A 21,206-nucleotide genomic window follows, 5' to 3' on the forward strand; every position below is an offset into this window, starting at 1 on the left:
GCATCGTGGCACAGCCTGTGGGCGACCGGGTGGCGGTCAGTCCCTCCAGGGGCGACCGGCTCCAGTCCACAGCACGGGACCTGCCCTGCACATCCGCGCCCACACCTAGGCTGTACTGCACAGGAAGCTGGGGTGGGGGGCCCAGCCTGAGGAGCAGGGGGTGCTCCAAGATGCCGGGTCTGAAATGACAGTCCAAGGTCTGTGCAAGGGCATGGAAGGTGGGTGGCAGCGGTGACAGAGGTGCCCAGCACACCCAGGAGCCTGGTCTTGGCCCTGCCCACAGCGGCCAGCCCCTGTGAGCACACTGCCATCAGAACACAGCTGCCCCTCCGTCTACGCTGCTCCCAGCTGCTCTGCACAGCCTGCAGTTGGAAGGGATCACCGGCCAGCCCTTGACGGGAGAAGTGTACCAGCCCCAGCCAGGGGACCACATCCCCTACCCTGCCAGGCCCCCTCCAGTTACAGGAAACCCCCAGCCATGGGACCCCCTAGCTATGGGACGGGGTCCCTCTGCAGAGTTGCAGGCCGAGGAGCAATCGATCAGGTTCCGGTAATACACGGATGGTAGCTGTGACCACAGGGCAGCGAGACTTATCACCAGGAGGCCTATGCAGCTCCACCTGGCAAGCCCACCTGCCACTAGCTCCAGGAGACTAGCAACACAAACCCACCAGCCCTGGGGGCTGTGCTCAGAGGTTGGATTCAGAAGGAAAAACATGGCCCTCAAGACCTTCATCGATGCCAATGCCTGGGGGTGACATCACCCCCAAGGCGCACACATAAGGAGGCTTCACAGGGGTGGAGGGGACTCTGCAGAGCGAGACCCTACACATCTGTGTTCAGCACTAAGACAGGAGCTGCACAGAAAGCTGGCTTCAGAGATGACACGTCTGACTATTCTGTGCTTTACAGAACCACTGCTTAGAAATGCTAAACACTCCTTCAGTTTCAAATGAAAGAGAAATAAAATACACTCAATCCTGCCTTCCTGTAAATCGTACACTGAAAACATATTGAGCTGTTGAGGGAGAAAAAATGGTAGAAAAACAGTAAGGGAAAAAGCTGTACTCTTTATGGATGATGTGATTGGATAAAACATGCTGCTCAATGACATGTTGAATTAACTCCATCCAAGTACTCTGTAGGGGCTTCCCTGGTGGCTCAGTGGGAAAGAATCTGCCTGCCATGCCATGCAGGAGACCTAAGTTTGATCCCTGGGTTGGGAAGATCCCCTGGAGAAAGAAACAGCACTCCACTCCAGTGTTCCTGCCTGGAGAATCCCACAGACAGAGGCATCACCACCACCACATAGTCTGTACACAGGAAAACTACTAAGATTCAGTGTTTAGGCATATATTCATATTATATACATAAGTAAAAATACATGCACCAAAAAAATTAACTACAATCTAAAGTTAAGGAAAACCTTACTTAATCAATGTCTTTGTAAGTTCATTTCCTTCTGTGACGCTCGAGCCGTGGAACACCTGGTTAATTTTAGATTCCTTGGAGTGGACATCATCTTTTGGAAGACGAGAGTACATCACCTCTAGCATCTTGTAATATCCCATCTTCTTGGTGATTTGAGTGTCAAAGGCAGATTCATTCAGCTAAAAACATATAAAAAATGATTATCTTTGGTCCTATCAAACATGGAAAATATTTTATTGAATAAATCAACTTTAATACTCAATGTTTCCTGGTGGCCCAGACAGTAAAGAATCTGCCTGTGATGCAGGAGACCCAGGTTCAATCCCTGGGTCGTGAATCTTCCCTGCAGAAGGCAATGGCAACCCACTCTAGTATTCTTGCCTGGAGAATTCCATAGACAGAGGAGACTGGCGGGCTACACAGTCTGTGGGGTCACAAAGAGTCGGACAGGACTGAGTGAATTGCTGTCTGTCAATACTCAATGCCCTTTAAATTGAAAATAATTTTAACAAAGATGTTAAACCACTTCAGTAAGAAATAGCCCAGGGGCTAAAACATGAACGTAAGTACTGATGTGTGGCAGCAAATACTTCAGCTCAGTGAAACTCATTTTGGACTTCTGGCCTCCAAAACAACAACAGACTTCTGGGGGCACCGAGCTTACAGTAATTTATTACAGGGGGTTAAGGAAACTAATATATATTTGGGTACCAAGAGTGGGGGGGCTACTTCAAAATGAAAAAAATACATAAGTGGCTTTGGAATTGAACAGGGAAGAGAGGAGGAAAAAAATTTCACCATACATGACAGAAAATGTCTATATTGCCTTGTAGAGATTGTTGTTAGAAATGTCAACATTAATGACAGAAAATGTCTATATTGCCTTGTAGAGATTGTTGTTAGAAATGTCAACATTGAAGGCACTGATGGTGAGCACTCAGAAGGAAGTGGAGGGCAAGGCAGTGGCAGCAAAAGCAATGAATGCTGTCTCGGAATGGCATCGTCACAAACCTATTTTTGGTAGAAATACGGACGTTAAAAGTAATTGGTGGTGAGGTCTCAGAATGAAGTAGGTAACAGTTTTTAGAAACTGGAGGAAAGAGGATCCATGCCCTATGGTGGGAGAAAGCTTAGCTGAAGAATGTTCAGAGGTTGTGCAGGAAGCAGAGAATGTAGGCTGTGCCCTTGAATATGGAGCTGAAAGGATTTCTAAGTAAATTTGTTGGAGATAAGCCTGGCTTCTTCTTTGCTGCTCATAATAAAATGTGGGTATGAGAAATTAGACAGAACTATTAAACAAAAAGAACCAGAACTTGATGATGTGGGAAATTCTCAGCCCATCCAGCTTGTAGAAGACGCTGCCACGAGGAGATCCATGGTGAGGGAAGTCGATTGGAGAAGACCACAGGGGCAGCCAGGGAAAGAAGCCTGTGCTCACTGCTGCCTCAGCCTGCACTCCCCCCAACCCCCGTAAGACCCAGGACCAGGGAGGGGCCGTGGCAGGAATCTCCAAGATGGGCAGGAGACAGACAGAAAGTTTCTGAGAAGCTCAGACCAGTTTGAACTGAAAGGGAAGGAGACAAGATGAAATTTAAAAAAAGGATGCTATATTCCCCAAATGCTACAGGCAAGAAACAGACAAAACTGCTCAGCTGAAAACAAATGCTAACCTTCAAGGAAAAAGGAGATGACTCCAAGGACGGAGTCTTTGGCCCAGAGCATAAACATCAGGCCACAGAGCACTATTCTCAGGTCTTGAAGCCTAATGGATCTGCCCGGCTGAATTTTCAAACTGCTTTGGAGAACAAACTCCTTCCTTCCATTGTCTCCTGTTTGGAATAGGAATGTCTATAATGATCATCCTATGCCTGTCCCACCACTGTATTTTGGAAGCAAATAACGTGTTTTCTAGCTTCACAGGTCCACAAACGGAGAGGATGTGGGCTCAGAATGCACCATTCTGAGAAGCCCACCCATACCGATTTAGATGATGAGGTCTGGGACTTGGTGCTAACAATTTTTAGGTGAGCTTTTGGACACAGAAGTTGATGTTGTAATGGGTTTAGACCTGGAATGAGGTAACTGTATTTTGCAAGTAGAAACACTTGGCACAGGTGGGCTATGAGGCTGAATTAAAGACCTGAAAGGACACCCACACTCCAATCCTGGAACCTGGGTCTGTCACCTTGCATGAGAGAAGGGACGAGACAGATGAAATGAAACAAAGAATTCTGAGATTATCCAAGAGGGTCCTAAACACACTCCTGTTTACAGGAGAGAGGCAGAGAGAGACAGTACACAGAACTGAGGAGGCCAGAAGCAACTCAAGTGTTCACTGACAGTGGAATGGATAAAGAGGTGGTACATACATCAACACGAGAGAATATTACTTAGCCATAAAAAAGAATGAAATAATGCCATTTGCAGCAACATGGACGGACCTACAGATTATCATACTAAGGGAAGTAAGTCACACAAAGACAAATATCATATGGTATCATTTATAAGTGGAATCTAAACTATGAGACAGTCAACTTAGAAAACAGAAATAGATTCAAAGACAGAGAACAGACTTCTGGTTACTAAAGGGTGAGGAGGGGAAGCAGATAAATTAGGAGTCTAGAATTAACATACACGTAACTATACATAAAACAGACAGACAAAGACCCATTGTATAGCACAGGAACTATACTCAGTGTCTTGTAATAACCTCTAATGGGAAAGAATCAAATAAAGAATAGACACACATATATGTATTGCTGCTGCTAAGTCACTTCAGTCGTGTCTGATTCTGTGTGACCCCATAGACGGCAGCCCACCAGGCTTCCCTGTCCCTGGGATTCTCCAGGCAAGAACACTGGAGTGGGCTGCCATTTCCTTCTCCAATGCATGAAAGTGAAAAGAGAAAGTGAAGTCGCTAGTGACCCTATGGACTGCAGCCTACCAGGCTCCTCCGTCCATGGGATTTTCTAGGCAAAAGTACTGGAGTGGGGTGCCATTGCCTTCTCTGATATATGTATTAGGTTGGTGCAAAAGTAATTGGGGTTTTGCACTGTTGAACTCTGCTGTTTGATATTGGAATACATTCTTAATTTGGTTATGTTATATATCATTACATCATTTTAATGCACATTTCTCACTAAGATTTTTGCTAATGACTTACAGCTGTGTAATGATATGGTCTGTAATGTAATGTAATGATATGTGTAATGATAGACTATGGAAATGAAGCTAGACAAAAAGCAAATTTGAGCGATTTTTCTTATTCAAGTTCAAAATGAGTCATAAAGCAGAGGAGACAACTTACAACATCAACAACGCATTTGGCCCAGAAACTGCTAATGAATGTACAGTGTGGTGGTGGTTCAAGAAGTTTTGCAAAGGAGATGAGAGCCTTGCAGATAAGGAGTGAAGTACCCAGACTTCGGATGTTGACAACGACCAATTGAGAGCCATCACTGAAGCTGATCCTCTTAAAACTACGAGAGAAGTTGTCGAAGAACTCATTGTCAACCACTCTATGGTTGTTTAGTATGTGAAGCAAACTGGAAAGGTGAAAAGGCTTGGTTGTTTTGAAGAGTCATCTTCTCTTATTCTATGCGACAACAGTGAATGACTGTAATGGTTCCTACTTTGATTAATAAAGATGTGTTTGAGCCTAGTTATAATGTTTTAAAATTCACAGCCCAAAACTACAATTACGTTTGCACCAACTTAATATAACACACACTTTGCTGTATACCTGAAATGAACACAACATTGTAAATCAACTATATATCAATTTAAAAAAAGAAAAATAGTGGATTTTTTTAAAAAAGAAGAAGAGGAAGAGGAGAAGGGGGGGGTCAAGTGACCAAGACTCGGAGGGAGGAGCACCGGGGCCATGAGCCGAGGGAGGAGCACCCGGGCCATGAGCCGAGGGAGGAGCACCGGGGCCATGAGTGAGGGATGCTGGGCCCAGGGGCTGGTGGAGAGAAACGTGTTCTCCTTGGAGCCTCCAGAGCAAGTACAGCCCCAGGAAGCAGATTTCTGACTTCTGATCTCAGAACCATGAGACAGAAAGCCCTGTGGGTCTAAGCCACACTCCCAGTCATTTGTTACAGACGTCTCCGGAGACTAACGCAGACGCCATGTGCCCAAAGGCTGAGATCAGAGCACGGAGGGGACGCTTCTTGAGTTGCTGACACCCTGGCTGAATACCCGGCAGTTTCTAGTGACCCTGACCAAGGAGGGCTGTCGTCTCTTACTAACATCCAACTTAGTAACAGACTTTGATACCTTTGTAAACCTGGACTTCAACACATCGATAGCCTCCACCACAGTTCTGCTGAAGAAGTCCCTCAGAGCCCCCAGACCACAGTGCCGCAGCAGAGTGAGAAGGGCCCGGCCCACTACCGCCTGGCGGGTGGCGCTGGGAAGCAGATCGTCCCTGCTGAACTTCCGGTACACGCTTTCCAGAAGGCCCAACTGCGTGGCACATGAACTCCTAAGAACAAAGGAAAATTACATGCACATGCCGGCTTTAAACGAATACTCCACGAGGGCCCACTATGCTACAAGTAAATGCTAATGATTATGAATTAGAAAACCAATGATTATGTATATAAAACCATGAAACACAAGAAGAATATGCACATAAGCCATGTGATCTTACTCATCCCCAGAAACCTTCGTGCCTTTTTAGGCCTAGGAAAAAGGATATTTTCATTTATTTTCAAGTTTGGTCCGGTTCAGAGGACACATGCAAGGCTTCGAAGAGCCCCAGGCTGAACTCCAGCATGTGTCCCGGACCCTGAAACTCATGAACCAAGGACCCACCATTGTACTTTCCAGGTAGAGACTCAGCCATCGGGGAAACATGGTCTATGAATGATTGCCTACACAATTCAGTCTATGAATCTTGAAGTTAAAGGATAGACTGTTTCCCTGCCTATAAAAATAAGAGGTTACAAAAAAAAAAATAAGAGGTTATGACTGAATGGCCATTAAAATCTTTCCCAGTTCTAAAATCTTGATGTTCACAAGTTAGATATGAGAAAAAATACTGAATTTGAGGGTAATTCAGTCACAAAAAATTGAGGTTTCAGGACACGATTGGACCTACAAGAGCTCTGCAATGTGAGTCCAGACTCTGTCCCAGACCTAAATTCTCCAGGACCATCCTGCTAAAGGAAGAAGGAGGAAAGGGAAAAGAGCAAGAATGGCCACCACACAGTTTACTGCAAAGTCAGTGCAGATGAGCATTCACTATGAACACGTGTTCCACGTCACTCATAACAGAAGAAACACATTAGAGTGACACTGAGACATTCTTTCTCACCTGTTATCACCGGAAAAAATCCACGTTTGTCAGTATACTCCATTGACAAGACTGTGATGAAATACACACTTATATACATTGCCAAAAGGAATACAAATAACACATCCCCCAGAGGGGATGTGATGATATCTAGCACAATTAAAGATACGTTTACCTTTGCTCTCACACTTAGGGATCCACTGCAAAGCTGCACTGGCAACACACAACAGGCCAGGCCCAGGGCGAGTCACTGGGCTACGGCTCCTCTGGTCGCTGAGCCATTACTCTAGTCACTGAGCCACTACTCTAGTCACTGAGCCATTACTCTAGTCACTGAACTATTACTCTAGTCACTGAGCTATTTAGTCACTGAGCCATTACTCTAGTCACTGTGCTATTACTCTAGTCACTGAGCTACTACTCTAGTCACTGAGCTATTGACTCTAGTCACTGAGCTATTACTCTAGTCACTGAGCTATTACTCTAGTCACTGAGCCATTACTCTAGTCACTGAGCCATTACTCTAGTCACTGAGCTATTACTCTAGTCACTGAGATATTTAGTCACTGTGCCATTACTCTAGTCACTGAGCTACTACTCTAGTCACTGAGCTATTGCTCCTCTGGTTGTTGCACTATTACTCCTCTGGTCACTGTGCTATTACTCTAGTCATTGAGCTATTACTCTAGTCACTGAGCTATTTATAGTCACTGTGCCATTACTCTAGTCACTGAGCTACTACTCTAGTCACTGAGCTACTACTCTAGTCACTGAGCTATTGCTCCTCTGGTTGTTGCACTATTACTCCTCTGGTCACTGTGCTATTACTCTAGTCATTGAGCTATTACTCTAGTCACTGAGCTATTTATAGTCACTGTGCCATTACTCTAGTCACTGAGCTACTACTCTAGTCACTGAGCTATTACTCTAGTCATTGAGCTACTACTCTAGTCACTGAGCTATTACTCTAGTCATTGAGCTATTGCTCTAGTCACTGAGCTATTGCTCTAGTCACTGAGCTATTGCTCCTCTGGTTGTTGCACTATTACTCCTCTGGTCACTGTGCTATTACTCTAGTCATTGAGCTATTACTCTAGCCACTGAGCTATTTATAGTCACTGAGCTATTGCTCCTCTGGTCGTTGCACTATTACTCCTCTGGTCACTGGGCTATTACTCCTCTGGTCACTGTGCTATTACTCCTCTAGTCACTGAACTATTACTCCAGTCGCTGGCTATTCCTCTACTCACTGAGCTATTTAGTCACTGTGCCATTACTCTAGTCACTGAGCCATTACTCTAGTCACTGAGCTACTACTTTCAACAGCAAAAGGCTGACACAGAGCCCAGCAGCAGGGACTGTGTCCACACACTGCAACACTTCCACACAGTGAATAATTACACAATTGCTTTTTTTAAAAAAAGGAAAGCAGAGATCTCTATAGCTGATTTGGAGTGTCTGTAGAATATAATAAGTAGAAAAAAAGGTAAAGGAGCGTAAGATGACAGAAGAGGGACCAAGATGGAAGGTTCCGGAACACAGCACATTACTTACTTTCAGTGTTCAATGCATGTATGTATTTCACACGTTCAAAAACAAAATTAAATAAAAAGAAAATAACTTCTAAGATCTGAAAATTAATTAAAGTGTACCTAATGAAGTGGTGTAATAACCACACACTGAAAAACACTCAAGTGAACATAAAGTGTGACTATATCCTCAGAGAATACACTCTAAGTAAATTATAAATAAAATTTTAAATGTTAACTTCATCCAGCTATGATTATTCTTAGTTATTTTTGAAGATACTTTCTGTGTATTATAGGATAAAACAATTAGTAACATGGAATGTTATTTAAATCAATACTCAACAGAAAAAATAAAGATCTACAATGTAAAGGAAAAAATAATAAAAGAAGTTAAACAATAAAGAACTCATAATGTTAAGATTGAAAGAGAAAGATCAGAGTATTTTTCTTTTCCTTAACAAACTCTTCCTTAGTTGTGTGAACTGAAAGTAACACTGCAACCCAGCAGCACCAAGTTCACCTCGGACCAAGACTGTGGTCTCTAAACACCATTTCACGGACCCTCTGGAGAAATGGTGTGATTCAGGAGCCTGAGACAATCTGCAGAGCCAGAGAGCATCTGAAAGACAATCAGAGACCAGTGGAGAGCTGCCCAAGCACTGAGGAACTAGCTACCAGGGACCCACTGGCCACAGATGGGACAGCAGGAACATCAGAAAGAAAAGTGATGGCAATGGACTGACATTTACCTCTGTTTTGTCTTAAAAAGCTCTAAAAATGAAAAAAATTACATAGAGACAATTGTAGCATTGGAGTAAGTTTTAAAACTGGGGTGTGAAAAATCCTCCAATTTTATCCCTCTTTTTCAAAATTATTTTGGCTGTTAAGGGGTATTTTGCACTTCCATAAAATATTAGAAACCCCTAGACAATTCCTATATACAAAAAAATAAGACTTGTTGGAATTCTGATATGGACTGCACGAAAGCTACCAATGCAGATAGAAATAACCATGCTAACAATATTGTATCTTGTAATTCATGCACATGGAATATCACTCCACTTATTTAGATCTTTCATTTTTTAATTTCCTTAACCAATAGATTGTACTTTTTGGTGTACTAGTCTTGAACTTCTTTTGTTAGATTTATTCCCATCTGTTTTATTCTTTTCTATGCTATTATCAATGGAATTACATTTGTAATTATAGTGTCAAATGTTCTCTCTTCATATATAGAAATACCATTGGTTTGTGAATACTGATCCTGTACGTAATAAATTTTCTATAATTGTCTATTTGTTCTAATAGTTTCTTGCGATCTTCAGGATTTTCTACCTTGGGCCATCTGTGAGTAAATACAGTTCTATTTCTTTCTTTCCACCTTGAGTGTCTTTTATTTCTTTTGCCTGCCTGATTACAATGGCTGGAACCTCCAGTACTATATTGAGTAGAAAAGAATATACATCCTTAACTTGTTCTCAAACTCAGGAAGAAAACACTCAGCCTTTCACTATATTTTGTTGGCTGTTGGTTTTTCTTAGATGACCTTTTGCCACTTTTATCATAAATGAGTAAATGAGTGTTGGATTTTGTCAAAAATTTAACTGCATCTACTATTATAAGGCACTCACTGTTTTCTGCACAGCGATAATAATCTCCCACAGAAATAAAACATTTATGGTTCCTGGGATCACAAACTAGGAGTGACTTACTTTCTGGCAACCTTCCTGAAAGTAGACTGAAATAATTCTTCCAGAACATGCTGCTGTTCCCGACACAGAACTTCTGTCATCAACTCCATCAACATAGGACTCTGGGATAACTCCAATGCATCCAGAAACTAGGAAAGAAACACACACCAATGGTGGTGATAATCGTTGGACTGGTTTTCGACAGTTCAAATAAAAAAGAGAAAATTGTAACAGTTTCACAAAGATTAACAAATGCCAATATAGGTCATTTTGGGGGCTACAGTTAATGCCTGGCCCATAATGTTCACAAAATACTTGAGCTTTGATTCCCTCAGAGTTTCACAGATAGTTTTCCTCTGACCACGTTTTGGGTCCTCTCTTCCCCTCCACGAGGCCGCTCCTGGGCTCCAGCCCCCAGGGTGCGAGTGTCCCCTCACACCAGCCTCGCCACACCGCACACACTCCAGGCTGTGGGTGCAGCGTTCTCACCTCACGTCCCACCTTCCACCTCCATGTCCCTCTGTTCTCTCTACACTTCAGCAGACAGCTGCAATCTCATCCGCCGTTTGGTGAAGGCTTTTTAATTCTGCCCTCGTGTAATTAATTTCCAAGAGCCCTCACTTGTTCTTTCTCAACATGACACCATCTCTAGTCTCTGAAGTTACTCTGAACAGTCTCTTTGATGTTATCTTGACTTGTTGACTCTGTTCCCTCTCAGTTCCTGTTGTTTTACATCTTTTTTAGGCCAGAAGCTTTCTTCAAACGTTCCATGATTATTTGCACTTGCACTTACAGTAAGAGAAAGGTACTATAGATCTACTCAGAACCTTTGTGGACTCAACAACAAGTCGCTGGCAGGTTGTGAGGGAGCAGGAAATTCAGATGGTACTGGTGCAGTGGTGCTGCTGCCCACTGATGACTTCCAATTTGCAGAAAGAATACACCATCCAACAGAGAAGTGAGGTGGCAACCACTGTGACCAGCCAGCAGACGTGAGGTCGCTCACAAGGCCTACTGGGGGAGGGTGCTGTTGCCAGAAAGGTGAGCCTGAATATCATGGCCATGCCTGCAGCCTGAATTCTAGTTTAGAGAAAATGCAGAGGGAGAGGGAAACAAAAGAGCACCTCAAGGAACCAATCAGACAAAGGGGGTCAGCCTCTAAGAACAGGCTCTGCTTTCTTCCAAAACCCAACATCACAGAGAAACAAAAGGGATGAAGGGGAAGCAGTTACAGATGTAAAGACACCAGAGAGACATGACAATTTAAAGCAACTGTTAATTAGATCCTGATTTGAAACATCCAGCCAAACACAAGGACATCAGAAGTGTGACCACAGACGTCAGAACACAGGGTCTGAGAGCAGTGTAAACTTTCCTGTGTCTGGAATCAGCGTGGCACCTCCCGCTCAGGACGCACTGCTGAAGCATCCGGGGGTGAATCTCCAGGACGTGTGCAGCTAACTCGCAAAGGTTTCAGCCAAACACACACACACCGCATGCACACACACAAAGCAAGTATGACAAAAAGTTAACAGCTGAATATGGGAGATGGTTATATAGATGCTTCTCAAACAACCACTACTCAAACTTCAGAAGCTGTACCATATACGTAATATTCTGTTTCTAAGTTTTTTTGGGTATTATTCTTCAAAAGTTACACATCATGTATAAAATACTGCACAAATTTATATGCATAAAATACCTCACAATTTTTATATTGGAAAAGAAAGAGAAGTCGTTTAGTCATGTCCGACTCTTTGTGACCCCACGGACTGTAGCCTACCAGGCTCCTCGTCCATGGGATTTTCAAGGCAAGATTACTGGAGTGGGTCGCCATTTCCTTCTCCAGGGGATCTTCCCAACCCAGGGATCAAACCCAGATCTCTCGCATTATAGGCAGATGCTTTTACTGTATGAGCCACCAGGGAAGTCTGAGGAACAATTAGTTACAAAGGATTTAAATAACGCTTCTGCCTCCACAGACACCCAGCTTTCAAAATGAATTCAACAGAATCCTTAAAATGAGAACATTCTCTCAATATTTCAGTTACTTCTCCCCAAGAAATGTTAACAGGAAACAAACAGTGTTTTACCTTTGTTTGCTACTACTGAAAACTAACCTTTTTCATACAATCCACGTAGTTACTGTAGCGCAGAGTCCCCGGGGGAAACTCTCCAGACCTCATGGGGAAATGAGAGACTATGAGCTTCTCAAGAATGTGTCTGAGCTCCTGCAGACGGTCCCCCGTGAGGCTGGAGAAGAAGGGGAGCAGTGCCACGGCCTGGCCCTGCGGAGCAAGCACAAGGTGAGACTAGCTGCAGGCCCCATGGACAAGGGCAATGACTGCTCTCTACAGATGGAGCCAGGGGGTTCAATGACCACTGCAGGACACCAAGCCCACGGTGGGATGTGCCCCGCATCCAGGCTTCCACTCTTGTCTCGGTGGCCAAGTCAGGGCCACCCGAGAGCATGCGACAGGGCAGCATGAGTCTGCGTGATTTCTCCTCCTACAAGCAGAACCACTACTAGGAACCTGCTGCCCAAGTCCTTGAGGAAAGACCATTGTGGACAGCCTACAGGGTGAATGCAGAGCTGACTCTCCTCCACCAGGGCCCCGGAGATCCCAGGCAGGGCCTTCCTCCCTGGGCGGGACATCAGTTCCCAGACCCCCTTGTGCTGAGAAATGTGAAACCTGACTAAGCACATGAAGCAGAAAATCCCAAAGAAAAATCCTTGTGATCCAGGAGCAAGACACTTTCATGAGGCTACACTTTACTGGAGTAAAATCTAACTGTTACAGGACTCTAAAATTACAGTCTATGAAGTTCTGGACCCAAGTTACTGAGAAGTTTTAGATTCTTAATTAGTAGAAAGATGACTGATGGCTACAAAAACCAGTGACAGGGATCCAGCGGTTCTCTGTGCTGCTCCCTCTGCTTTTGAGAATGCCTGAAATTTTCCATAAAATAAAATTTAAAAAAAAAACAGAAAATATCACAAATACACAAAAATATAAAACAGGAAACAAATGGAGACCATAATCCGAAAAAAGTCTTGTTAATCTCTTACCTTTAAATGTAGATCCAATTTTGGATCACCAAGTAGACTCACAAATGTTGTAAAAACTTCCGGGAAGGCACTGTGACTTGTATTAAAGGACACCGATGAATCGATCTAACAGAGGGAAAATAAACTCAGATCTCTACACTGTGCCTCCGATTTCCTATACTACATTTTCTACTTTTCAAATTTCAGAAATGATCTATAAATTTGTTTTTGGGCTTCAAAAGGATGTCAACAATTTCTGTTCTGAAATATTTTAAAACTATCCTCTAAAACAATGCACATAAAGGTACACTGAGAAGATAAAGTATAAGAAGAAACAATGAAGATAAAGGACAATAAAGTAAAAAAACAGAAAAACATAAGATGTAAGTGAATCGGAAATTAGTCAAACTAATGAGCTTTTCAAGAAACCTCCACCAAACTTTCAAAGACACAAGCAATGGACACAATTACATTTTCAAGCTCTCTGAAAATACCTGCAGAATTTTTGCCAGTAAGGTGAGCACCGCAGTTTTGCTGTCAGGGGTGGCGTCCCCAGCCCACCACGTGCTGCAGCACCCCCAGCTCTGCAGGATGGTGCTGACCAGTTTCAGGCCTTGGTGCTTCTGGCTGGCTCGGTCCCGGTAGCTCTGATCCAACAGGCCATTTAGAACGGCGCTCACCTGGAACAGTGCGGGCAAAGAAAGGGAAACTTACCATCCAGGCCGACAGACGGACAACAGAATTTACTGTCATTCAAAGCTCTTCACGGAAAATGAAGACACTATTTCCAGAAAAGCCTTTTACCTCACAGCTCCTCAAATCTGAAGTTCACACGTAACTTAACATGTGAGTTTTCTTACAAAGGCCCACAGTGGTCTCCAGCCCCTTGACTAAATCAGGCTTACACCACTACTGTCTTCTTAGTGGGGGCATCCTCCATGGGAGGGGAAGTCAGCTCTCCGTGGTCACCATTACCACCATGTTCACGTGCACACACACAGGGACACAGGCACACAGAGATACAGCCACAGAGCACACACATACGTAGGCACATGCACACAGGGACACAGGCACACACGTGCACACACACAGGGACACATGTGCATGTATTCCTGTCCAACCGCCTTCCCAACAGCGCTCTCCTAAGTCCACTGAGATCCACGAATCAACGTCCCCGCTGCCATGACCCCACTCACAGATGAGCCAGGCTAGCATATGTCTCCTTCCTTGGCAACACTGTCGGCCATGAACCTAATACTTGACTTGTGAACAACATGGTTTGAATGGCGCAGGTACCCTTGACGAGGAAATGCACTCTAGCGCCGCCGTCCGTGGGAGGGATTCGCACACACAGAGGCTGTACATGGATTCTCGCTGGGCAGAGGGACAGCGCCCCAGTGTGTCCCCCTCCTGAGCTTTTCTCATGACCATCACTGCTGTCATCAAACGCATCGGGGCGGGGTGGGAAGGGGGAGGCTGTGCATCATCGGGGGGGTGGGGGGGGCGCCTCCCGGGGCTTGCGTGGGGGTCAGCGCCCTCCCCGGGAGACTGCCCACTTCCCAGATCTATGTCCTCCTCAGTCCCCACTGCAACACCATTTTGGTGCAGAACTTGCCCCAGCAGCTTTCCCAGAGAGGCGCACGGGACACAGACCCCGACCCCGTGGAGACCAGGCGCATCGGAAACACCTGCTCTTAACTCTCACATAGTTAACAACCTGCTGACTCGGGCCCCAGCTGTAAAGTCTCCTTGCAATAACAGCTCATTAACTCAGCAGGAAATTATGCCTCTGCCTTAGAATGGCCATTGCAACAGTTAACGATTTTTGATGGTCTACCAACCAACTTAAAGTTCAAAATTAAGTTTAGCAGACCAAAGTCAACTACATATTAAATATTGACCTGCAAAGGTTCGGTGTGAGGGGCAGAGGGGCCAAAACATGAATGTGTGGGAAGCGAGGACGCAGCATTGTGGCGGGGACTGCGGCGTTGGCCCAGCCATAGCCGGGGGAGACTAAGGCCGGTCGCTCCCACAGCTGAGCCGTGTCGTTCGGGCCCTGCGAGATGAGAACAAGGGTCAAAGTCTCATATCCACTACATCACTAACTGCTCACAGAGGAGAGGCTTTGGGCAGGAGTTTTAGACCTTCCAGGCAGAGATTGTATTTTGTTTTAATGATGTATTTTCTCAGCAGTACAGCAACCCCTTTATTACTAAAGAAAACACACTTTCCTAAGAGGAAAAACCCATTACCATTTTGGGATTACCCATAGATGACTTCATGAGCTCTGATACGGCAAGATCCAGATTTCTCAACAGTTCAGTGTTGACTGTTTCTGAGAACAGGTTGTAGAAATACTGTCCATGAGAGAAGCTGACAACGTTCCTCTGGGCGCCTCCTGAGGATGGCGTGGATACCACAGCTGTGTCCAGGAGGAGACCCACCAGGCGCTCACACTGCAAGGAGGAGAGGGGACGGCAGTGGTCAGGACTCTCTGGGCGACAGAGAACTCTGACATGTAAAGCATAGGGGCCTGGCCTGGGAGGTCGAGCTGGTGTGCACTGAAGACCCTCCTCAGGCTCCATTTCCCAGGTTCCATTTGGGGTCAGAACTCTTCCCTACTCCCGTGTCTCCCAGGGCTCCCCCAAATCCTGCTTTGAGGGGAGCATCTGGGATAGGTGAGGTCGTTAGACAGTCGTCTGCCTGTTCCAAGGGGACAAGGGGACAGGAGAAGGGGGGCGGTGGGTGGGGACCCTCAGGTGAGGACGTTAGACAGTAGTCTGTCTGTGCTGAGGGGGTATGGGGGCAGGCAGGAGAAGGGGGGCGGTGGACGGGGACCCTCGGCCAGCGAGATCATCCGAGGCCGCCCGGCAGAGCCCGAGGCCATGAGCACTTGGGGCGACTGGACGCGCCTCCCACGCCAGCCTCTCGAGTCACCAAGGACGGGGGAGGAAGAGCCACTGCGTCAGCACAGGGTGGCTCTGCACCCACAGAATGTGCTCTGCCTGAGAAAAACCAAACCTCAGTTCAAGAACATCATTCTACTCCTTTTATAAAAAAAAGGGAAACTCTTTTCTTATGGGAGAAAAAGTCATCTTACGTAAATCAGTTATTAAAGTCCTTGTGCAGCTCAGAAAAGTGGCGTGAAAGTCAAAGTTGCTCAGTTGTGTCAGACTCTCTGCAACTCTATGGACTATACAGTCCATGGAATTCTCCAGGTCAGAATACAGCAGTGGGTAGCCACAGCTGAGAGGGTCCCCAACTAAACTCCCGTCTCCAGGGACGCTGTGAACGCTGCCCAAGGTCACCAGAAGGCACATGAGCACGCGGGCGCATCTCCTACCAGTCCTCCGCACGCAAAGGCCAGCTCCAGAAGCTCACGTGCGAACCGCCGGCAGCTGGGGTCCAGGGAGGACAGACTCAGCCCCTCATGTCCAGGGGCGATGCTTTTATAAACCAAGGAAAGAAGCTTCATGCCGAGAGAATGCTGCTCATCTGCAGACTGAAGTGAAGCAACACTGAGATACCCAGCAATGAGACGCTTGAGAGGAAAACACAACCTCACCGCTTTCATTCATAAAAAGCCACGTTCACTAACACTGACCACTGCCTTCCAACTCTCAGGGGCAACTTCACTCACCTCTGCTTCCTGCCACAAAGGGAGGACAGCAGTTAGTGCCTAAAGGTCTCAGAAGGCTGCTGAAAACATTCACAAGTCCTTCACTGGATTTCCAGTTTACATTCACGACCTTTAGCATTCACTGTTGCAGGCAACACTGACGTGTCTGGATCAAGTATTTCTCTAATTCCCATCTCAGCAAGCTCTGTACATAACAATGTCTTAAAAAAGACTACACACAAATAGACTAACTGGCATAATAAGCTAAGACAAATGTAAAACAACGCAGCACAGTTACCTGAGACGGCACTATGACATGCAGAAAGCCAGCCTTGTGCAGCTGCTTACAAGCCAACACGAGAGAAGCCAGTCTGGCCCTCTTCATGTGAGCGTCCGGGCCATACAGGTCAACAGCACACAGCTCCTCAATGCTGGCCAGGCAAGGAAAACAAAGAAAAACCAGGTGAGTGCTGGCCTCCTTACTGTAAAGACTCTGACAATCTTGAGTCCTGCTGGAATGCATTTACAAGCTTGCAGGGCCCCAGCCATAGCCACTGTCCTGGGGCAGAGCAGGCCCTGGCTGACGCCACCCCCGTGCTGAGCCCGTCCAGAGCCCCACCTTTCTGCCGTGACCTCTTCCCGGAGGCAGGCCTCCAGCATGTCCTGGTGTGAAGACGTCTTCAGGGCCCTCAGCAGGGCCACACACACGTCGGGGAGCTGCTCCATCACCCGCACATCTCCAATGTTGAAGCCCACACTTGAGGGTGCACACAACGTCCTCACCAGGAGCCTCATGAGGTCTGCGCTGCACGAGTCTTTCCCAAGGAACTGGACAGACGTAATGGCAGCAGTGGGACTCCCAGCGCCCTGGACGGCCAGGCACATGGGAGTCCGTCTGCCTGGGGGAAGGGCTGGCACCCGCTCTCCATCTTTGCCCCGGGAGAGGCAGGCCTGGAGGTGCCCCCATGACACTCTCACAGAGAGGCCTGGGCCCCTAGCCCTGGTAGAGGCAGATCTGGAGGTGCCCTCATGACACCCTTATGGGGTCGTCTGAGCCCTCAGCCCCAGGAGAGGTGGGCCTGGAGGTGCCCCCCATGACACTCTCACAGAGAGGCCTGGGCCCCCAGCCCTGGGAGAGGCGGGCCTGAAGGTGCCCCCCATGATACCCTTATGGGGTGGTCTGAGCCCTCAGCCACCAGAGAGTAGGATCTGGAAGTGCCCCCGTGAAACCCTCATGGGGCAGCCTGGGCCCCCAGCCCTGGAGAGGTGGGCCTGGAGGTGCCCCCGTGGCACCCTCATGGGGCAGCCTGGGCCCCCAGCCCTGGGAGAGGTGGGCCTGGAGGTGCCCCCATGGCACCCTCATGGGGCAGCCTGGGCCCCCAGCCCTGGGAGGGGCAGGCCAGGTGCACAGTAGGCACACAGTAGATGCCAATGGGTGGGCTGTGGGCCTCGGCCAAACAGACACATTTACAAACTTTGGCTGATGTGCATTTCCTCAGGCAGGTGCTCGGTCACAGCATAAAACCCAAGAGCCAATAAGACATTTAGAAAATTGTCTTCTGTTCCCACGTGAGAACCTGAAGTCCGGTATTTTCAAGAACAGACTGTTCCCACATAGGGACAGCTCTGGGGAAGCAGAGCCGGCGGGAGGGCAGGCCCACCTTCCAGCCGTCGGGGCAGGTGCCCAGCAGCGTCGTGGAGAACTCCAGGACCCGGACGACCACCGTGCACTTGCTGTAGCTGTACCTGTCGCCCTCCTGCGGGCTGGGCCTGTCACCCGTGGTCCCCACGCCGAAGCACTTCTGTGCTGCCGTCATGTCGTGCAGGGCGATGCTCTCTAAGAAGAAAGCCACTGCTTCCCAAAGCGAAGACTGCGTTTCAGCACCTAGAAAAAGTTATAGTAAAATATCAGCATACACCTCCTTCAAAAATCACTAAGATTAATGTAAAATTCCTTCTTTAAGTATGGGCATGATATATATACTTTCAGTCAAATTTTTAAAGGTTCAATAAAAGCTGAATAAAACGGGCAGTTATTTCTTCTCATTTCAAAACACAACCCACCTAGAATTCAGCTGCAGACCCACACAGTAAGAACACACCTATGCAGGGTTAGATCCTGCTTCTCAAACACTACCCACGGGACCATAAATTCACACAATCTTTTTGAAGGGCTATTTGCTCAATCATACTAAAAGCTTTAAAATAACGTGCACACCAATTTCTATCAAAGGTTTAAAAGTTCATATCCTTTGATCCAGAACTGAGATTTTATCTTCATGAAATAACAGTGGAACCGCAAACATGCGCTTTGAGGATGTTCATTCTAGCAATGTTTTCAATTTAAAATAAGAAGAAACCACCTAAATGTCCCCCAAAGGGGCAGCGGGGGAGACACATCCTGGCCTTAAACAGGGGGCTCTGACTGGCTGTTTCATGGAGTCAATTTCAGGCCAACTCCCAGACGGGTTTCCCACAAAACTCATGAGTCTGAGATACACTCCCCTGGCCCAACCCGTCTGCCACAGAAGGACAGACATAAGCTCTCCACTCTGCAATCGGAGTGCAGCTCACCATCTGGGCATAAAGACAGGGACAAGTGACCCCAGTGGTGCCTAAGTCGAGAGATGAGCAAAGGTGGAGGCTGGGTGAGACCCTCTCGGGTGGGGTGTCCAGTTCTCTGTGTCATTAGATTTAAGGAAAGTTAATCAAATTGCCACCTGACGGGTCACTTGAGTAATTCTGGACAGGTCATTATGTATTCAAGTAACTGAGAGTACAGTTGGTCAGAGTCACATTCTCAAACCTGAGGTGCCCTGAGTGCAGCAGACCAGGGACCACCTGAGTCCTTCTAACCCTGTCACCTCTGACAGGACTGGGGGAGGACCCAGTCCCCTCAGTCAGCTGTCACCACAGCTGGAGCAGATGCCCCCAGTTCAATCATTTGAACAACCCAACCTGTTCTGTGGGAAAGTCTGCAGTTAGGCCCACGCAAGCGAGGACCCCGGAGAAATCCCAGACACTAAATGCGGCTGCTCTGAGCCTCACAGCAGAGCGCACTTGGCAGCCACCGGCCAGCTGCACGCACTCCTCCCTAGGGACTCCCCTCCCAGAGTGGCACCTGCCCACGTGGGCCATGCAGGTCCCCAGGGGGCAGGGCCCGCTCAGCACACACATCCCACCGCCCGCTGTCCTCCGCAAGCGCCGTCACTACCGCCTAGAACAGAAATGCTCCAGGAACAGGAAGAGCTAAGAAAACTACAGACACCCCCCCCAGGAGCCCAGAAGAGCTAAGAAAACTACAGACACCCCCCCCAGGAGCCCAGAAGATGAGGGGGCACGGGGGTGGAGAACCAGGGAGCAGGGCGAGAGAGTGGTGTGGATCCCGGGGCGGTGAGACAGGGGGCCTCGAACCCTGACTGTGAGCGCAGGGAGCAGGCAGAGTCGAGAATGACACCCGTGATCCCGTCCAGTCACATGCCCCATCTCTTCCCCAGCCTGGCTCCGGGCAGAGCCGTGGAGCTGAGCCGACAGGCTCTACCCACCCAGGACCTCGGCGGCGCTGAGGGTGCCCGCATCCAGGAAGGTGTTATAGCACTCCAGTGCAGCCAGCAGCGCATCCATCCACTGCAGGGCGGCGCGCAGGCTGAAGGGGCCCTGCAGGTGGCGGAGGGTGGGCTGGGCCAGCAGGCCGGCCGGCCGGTCCCGGGCTCCTCCGCCCTCGAAGGTGCTCACGAGGAAGGGGACACCTTCCTTCTGGACCAGGTCTCTCAGCCACGAGGAAGGGGACCTGTTGCCTTAAAAGAGAAACAGGATTCAAACACACACATCAGTCACTCTCGCGTGATTAAAATCATTTGGTAATCGCTATACGAAAATAAAAAATAGCTTCTCCTACCAATAAAGAACAAAAAAAGGTCTGGTAGGTTAAAATGTCATCAGACCATAACAAAACGGGCAATATCACAATATTTCAAATACAGCCCCCCATAAAAGACTCACACAAACAAACCTACCAATGCAATGAAATTCCAAAATGATCCAGGATAGTGTTTTTCTAACTGTGGCACTCACAGCTCACTCCCTGAGCCCACAGACAAGAAGGTAATTTCACCAGAAGTCATTCTCCTCAGTGTCTTTAACCATTAGCAACCTAACTGGATACCTTTTCACTATCCATAAACTTCAGACTCTTCCTCCTGCCCTCTATCTTGAGAACCATTATTGCTTTTTCGCAGGAACAAGCACAGGAGTAGTGAGGCCCTCTGAAGGTCCTGCCTGGCCAGCCAGCACCACGGGGAGCGGCCCCCTGGCCTGTGTCCTTGTCCAGTGACTCACACAACATCCGCCTCCGGGGCTGTCGCCAAGATTACGTGAACCAAAGCAGCTAATATCTGAAACAGTGCTCGGAAGAGCATCTACCACGTGGCAAAGTCCAGTTCATTAAATAAGAGAATTAAATGATCTACTTTTTAAAAGATATTTTTCTAATAGATATTAATTATTTTCTAAATTAAACAAAGAATGTTAAAGCGTATTTTGTAGGCTCTGAAATCAGTGCCTTTAAACACGTCAAGTCATTCTAATG

The 21,206-nt window shown here is 47.2% G+C and overlaps 1 protein-coding gene across 1 annotated transcript in view; it reads right to left on the minus strand.

Annotated features, from left to right (window-relative positions):
- PRKDC (protein kinase, DNA-activated, catalytic polypeptide) overlaps nucleotides 1–21,206 on the minus strand; it is a 131,138-nt gene that overhangs the window by 63,525 nt on the left and 46,407 nt on the right. Inside the window, exons 31-43 of the mRNA XM_010838939.1 lie at nucleotides 20,164–20,415; nucleotides 18,280–18,503; nucleotides 17,238–17,446; nucleotides 16,917–17,049; nucleotides 16,343–16,501; nucleotides 15,252–15,455; nucleotides 13,494–13,679; nucleotides 13,021–13,125; nucleotides 12,071–12,238; nucleotides 9,972–10,099; nucleotides 5,710–5,917; nucleotides 1,432–1,610; nucleotides 1–15 (exon numbers count right to left, since the gene is read on the minus strand). Of these exons, the coding sequence (XP_010837241.1) occupies nucleotides 1–15; nucleotides 1,432–1,610; nucleotides 5,710–5,917; nucleotides 9,972–10,099; nucleotides 12,071–12,238; nucleotides 13,021–13,125; nucleotides 13,494–13,679; nucleotides 15,252–15,455; nucleotides 16,343–16,501; nucleotides 16,917–17,049; nucleotides 17,238–17,446; nucleotides 18,280–18,503; nucleotides 20,164–20,415 (2,170 nt within the window). The remainder of the gene's footprint in view (nucleotides 16–1,431; nucleotides 1,611–5,709; nucleotides 5,918–9,971; nucleotides 10,100–12,070; nucleotides 12,239–13,020; nucleotides 13,126–13,493; nucleotides 13,680–15,251; nucleotides 15,456–16,342; nucleotides 16,502–16,916; nucleotides 17,050–17,237; nucleotides 17,447–18,279; nucleotides 18,504–20,163; nucleotides 20,416–21,206) is intronic.

The sequence above is a fragment of the Bison bison genome, unplaced genomic scaffold (genome assembly GCF_000754665.1).
Source record: "Bison bison bison isolate TAMUID 2011002044 unplaced genomic scaffold, Bison_UMD1.0 scf7180017864108, whole genome shotgun sequence".
Taxonomy (NCBI): domain Eukaryota; kingdom Metazoa; phylum Chordata; class Mammalia; order Artiodactyla; family Bovidae; genus Bison; species Bison bison.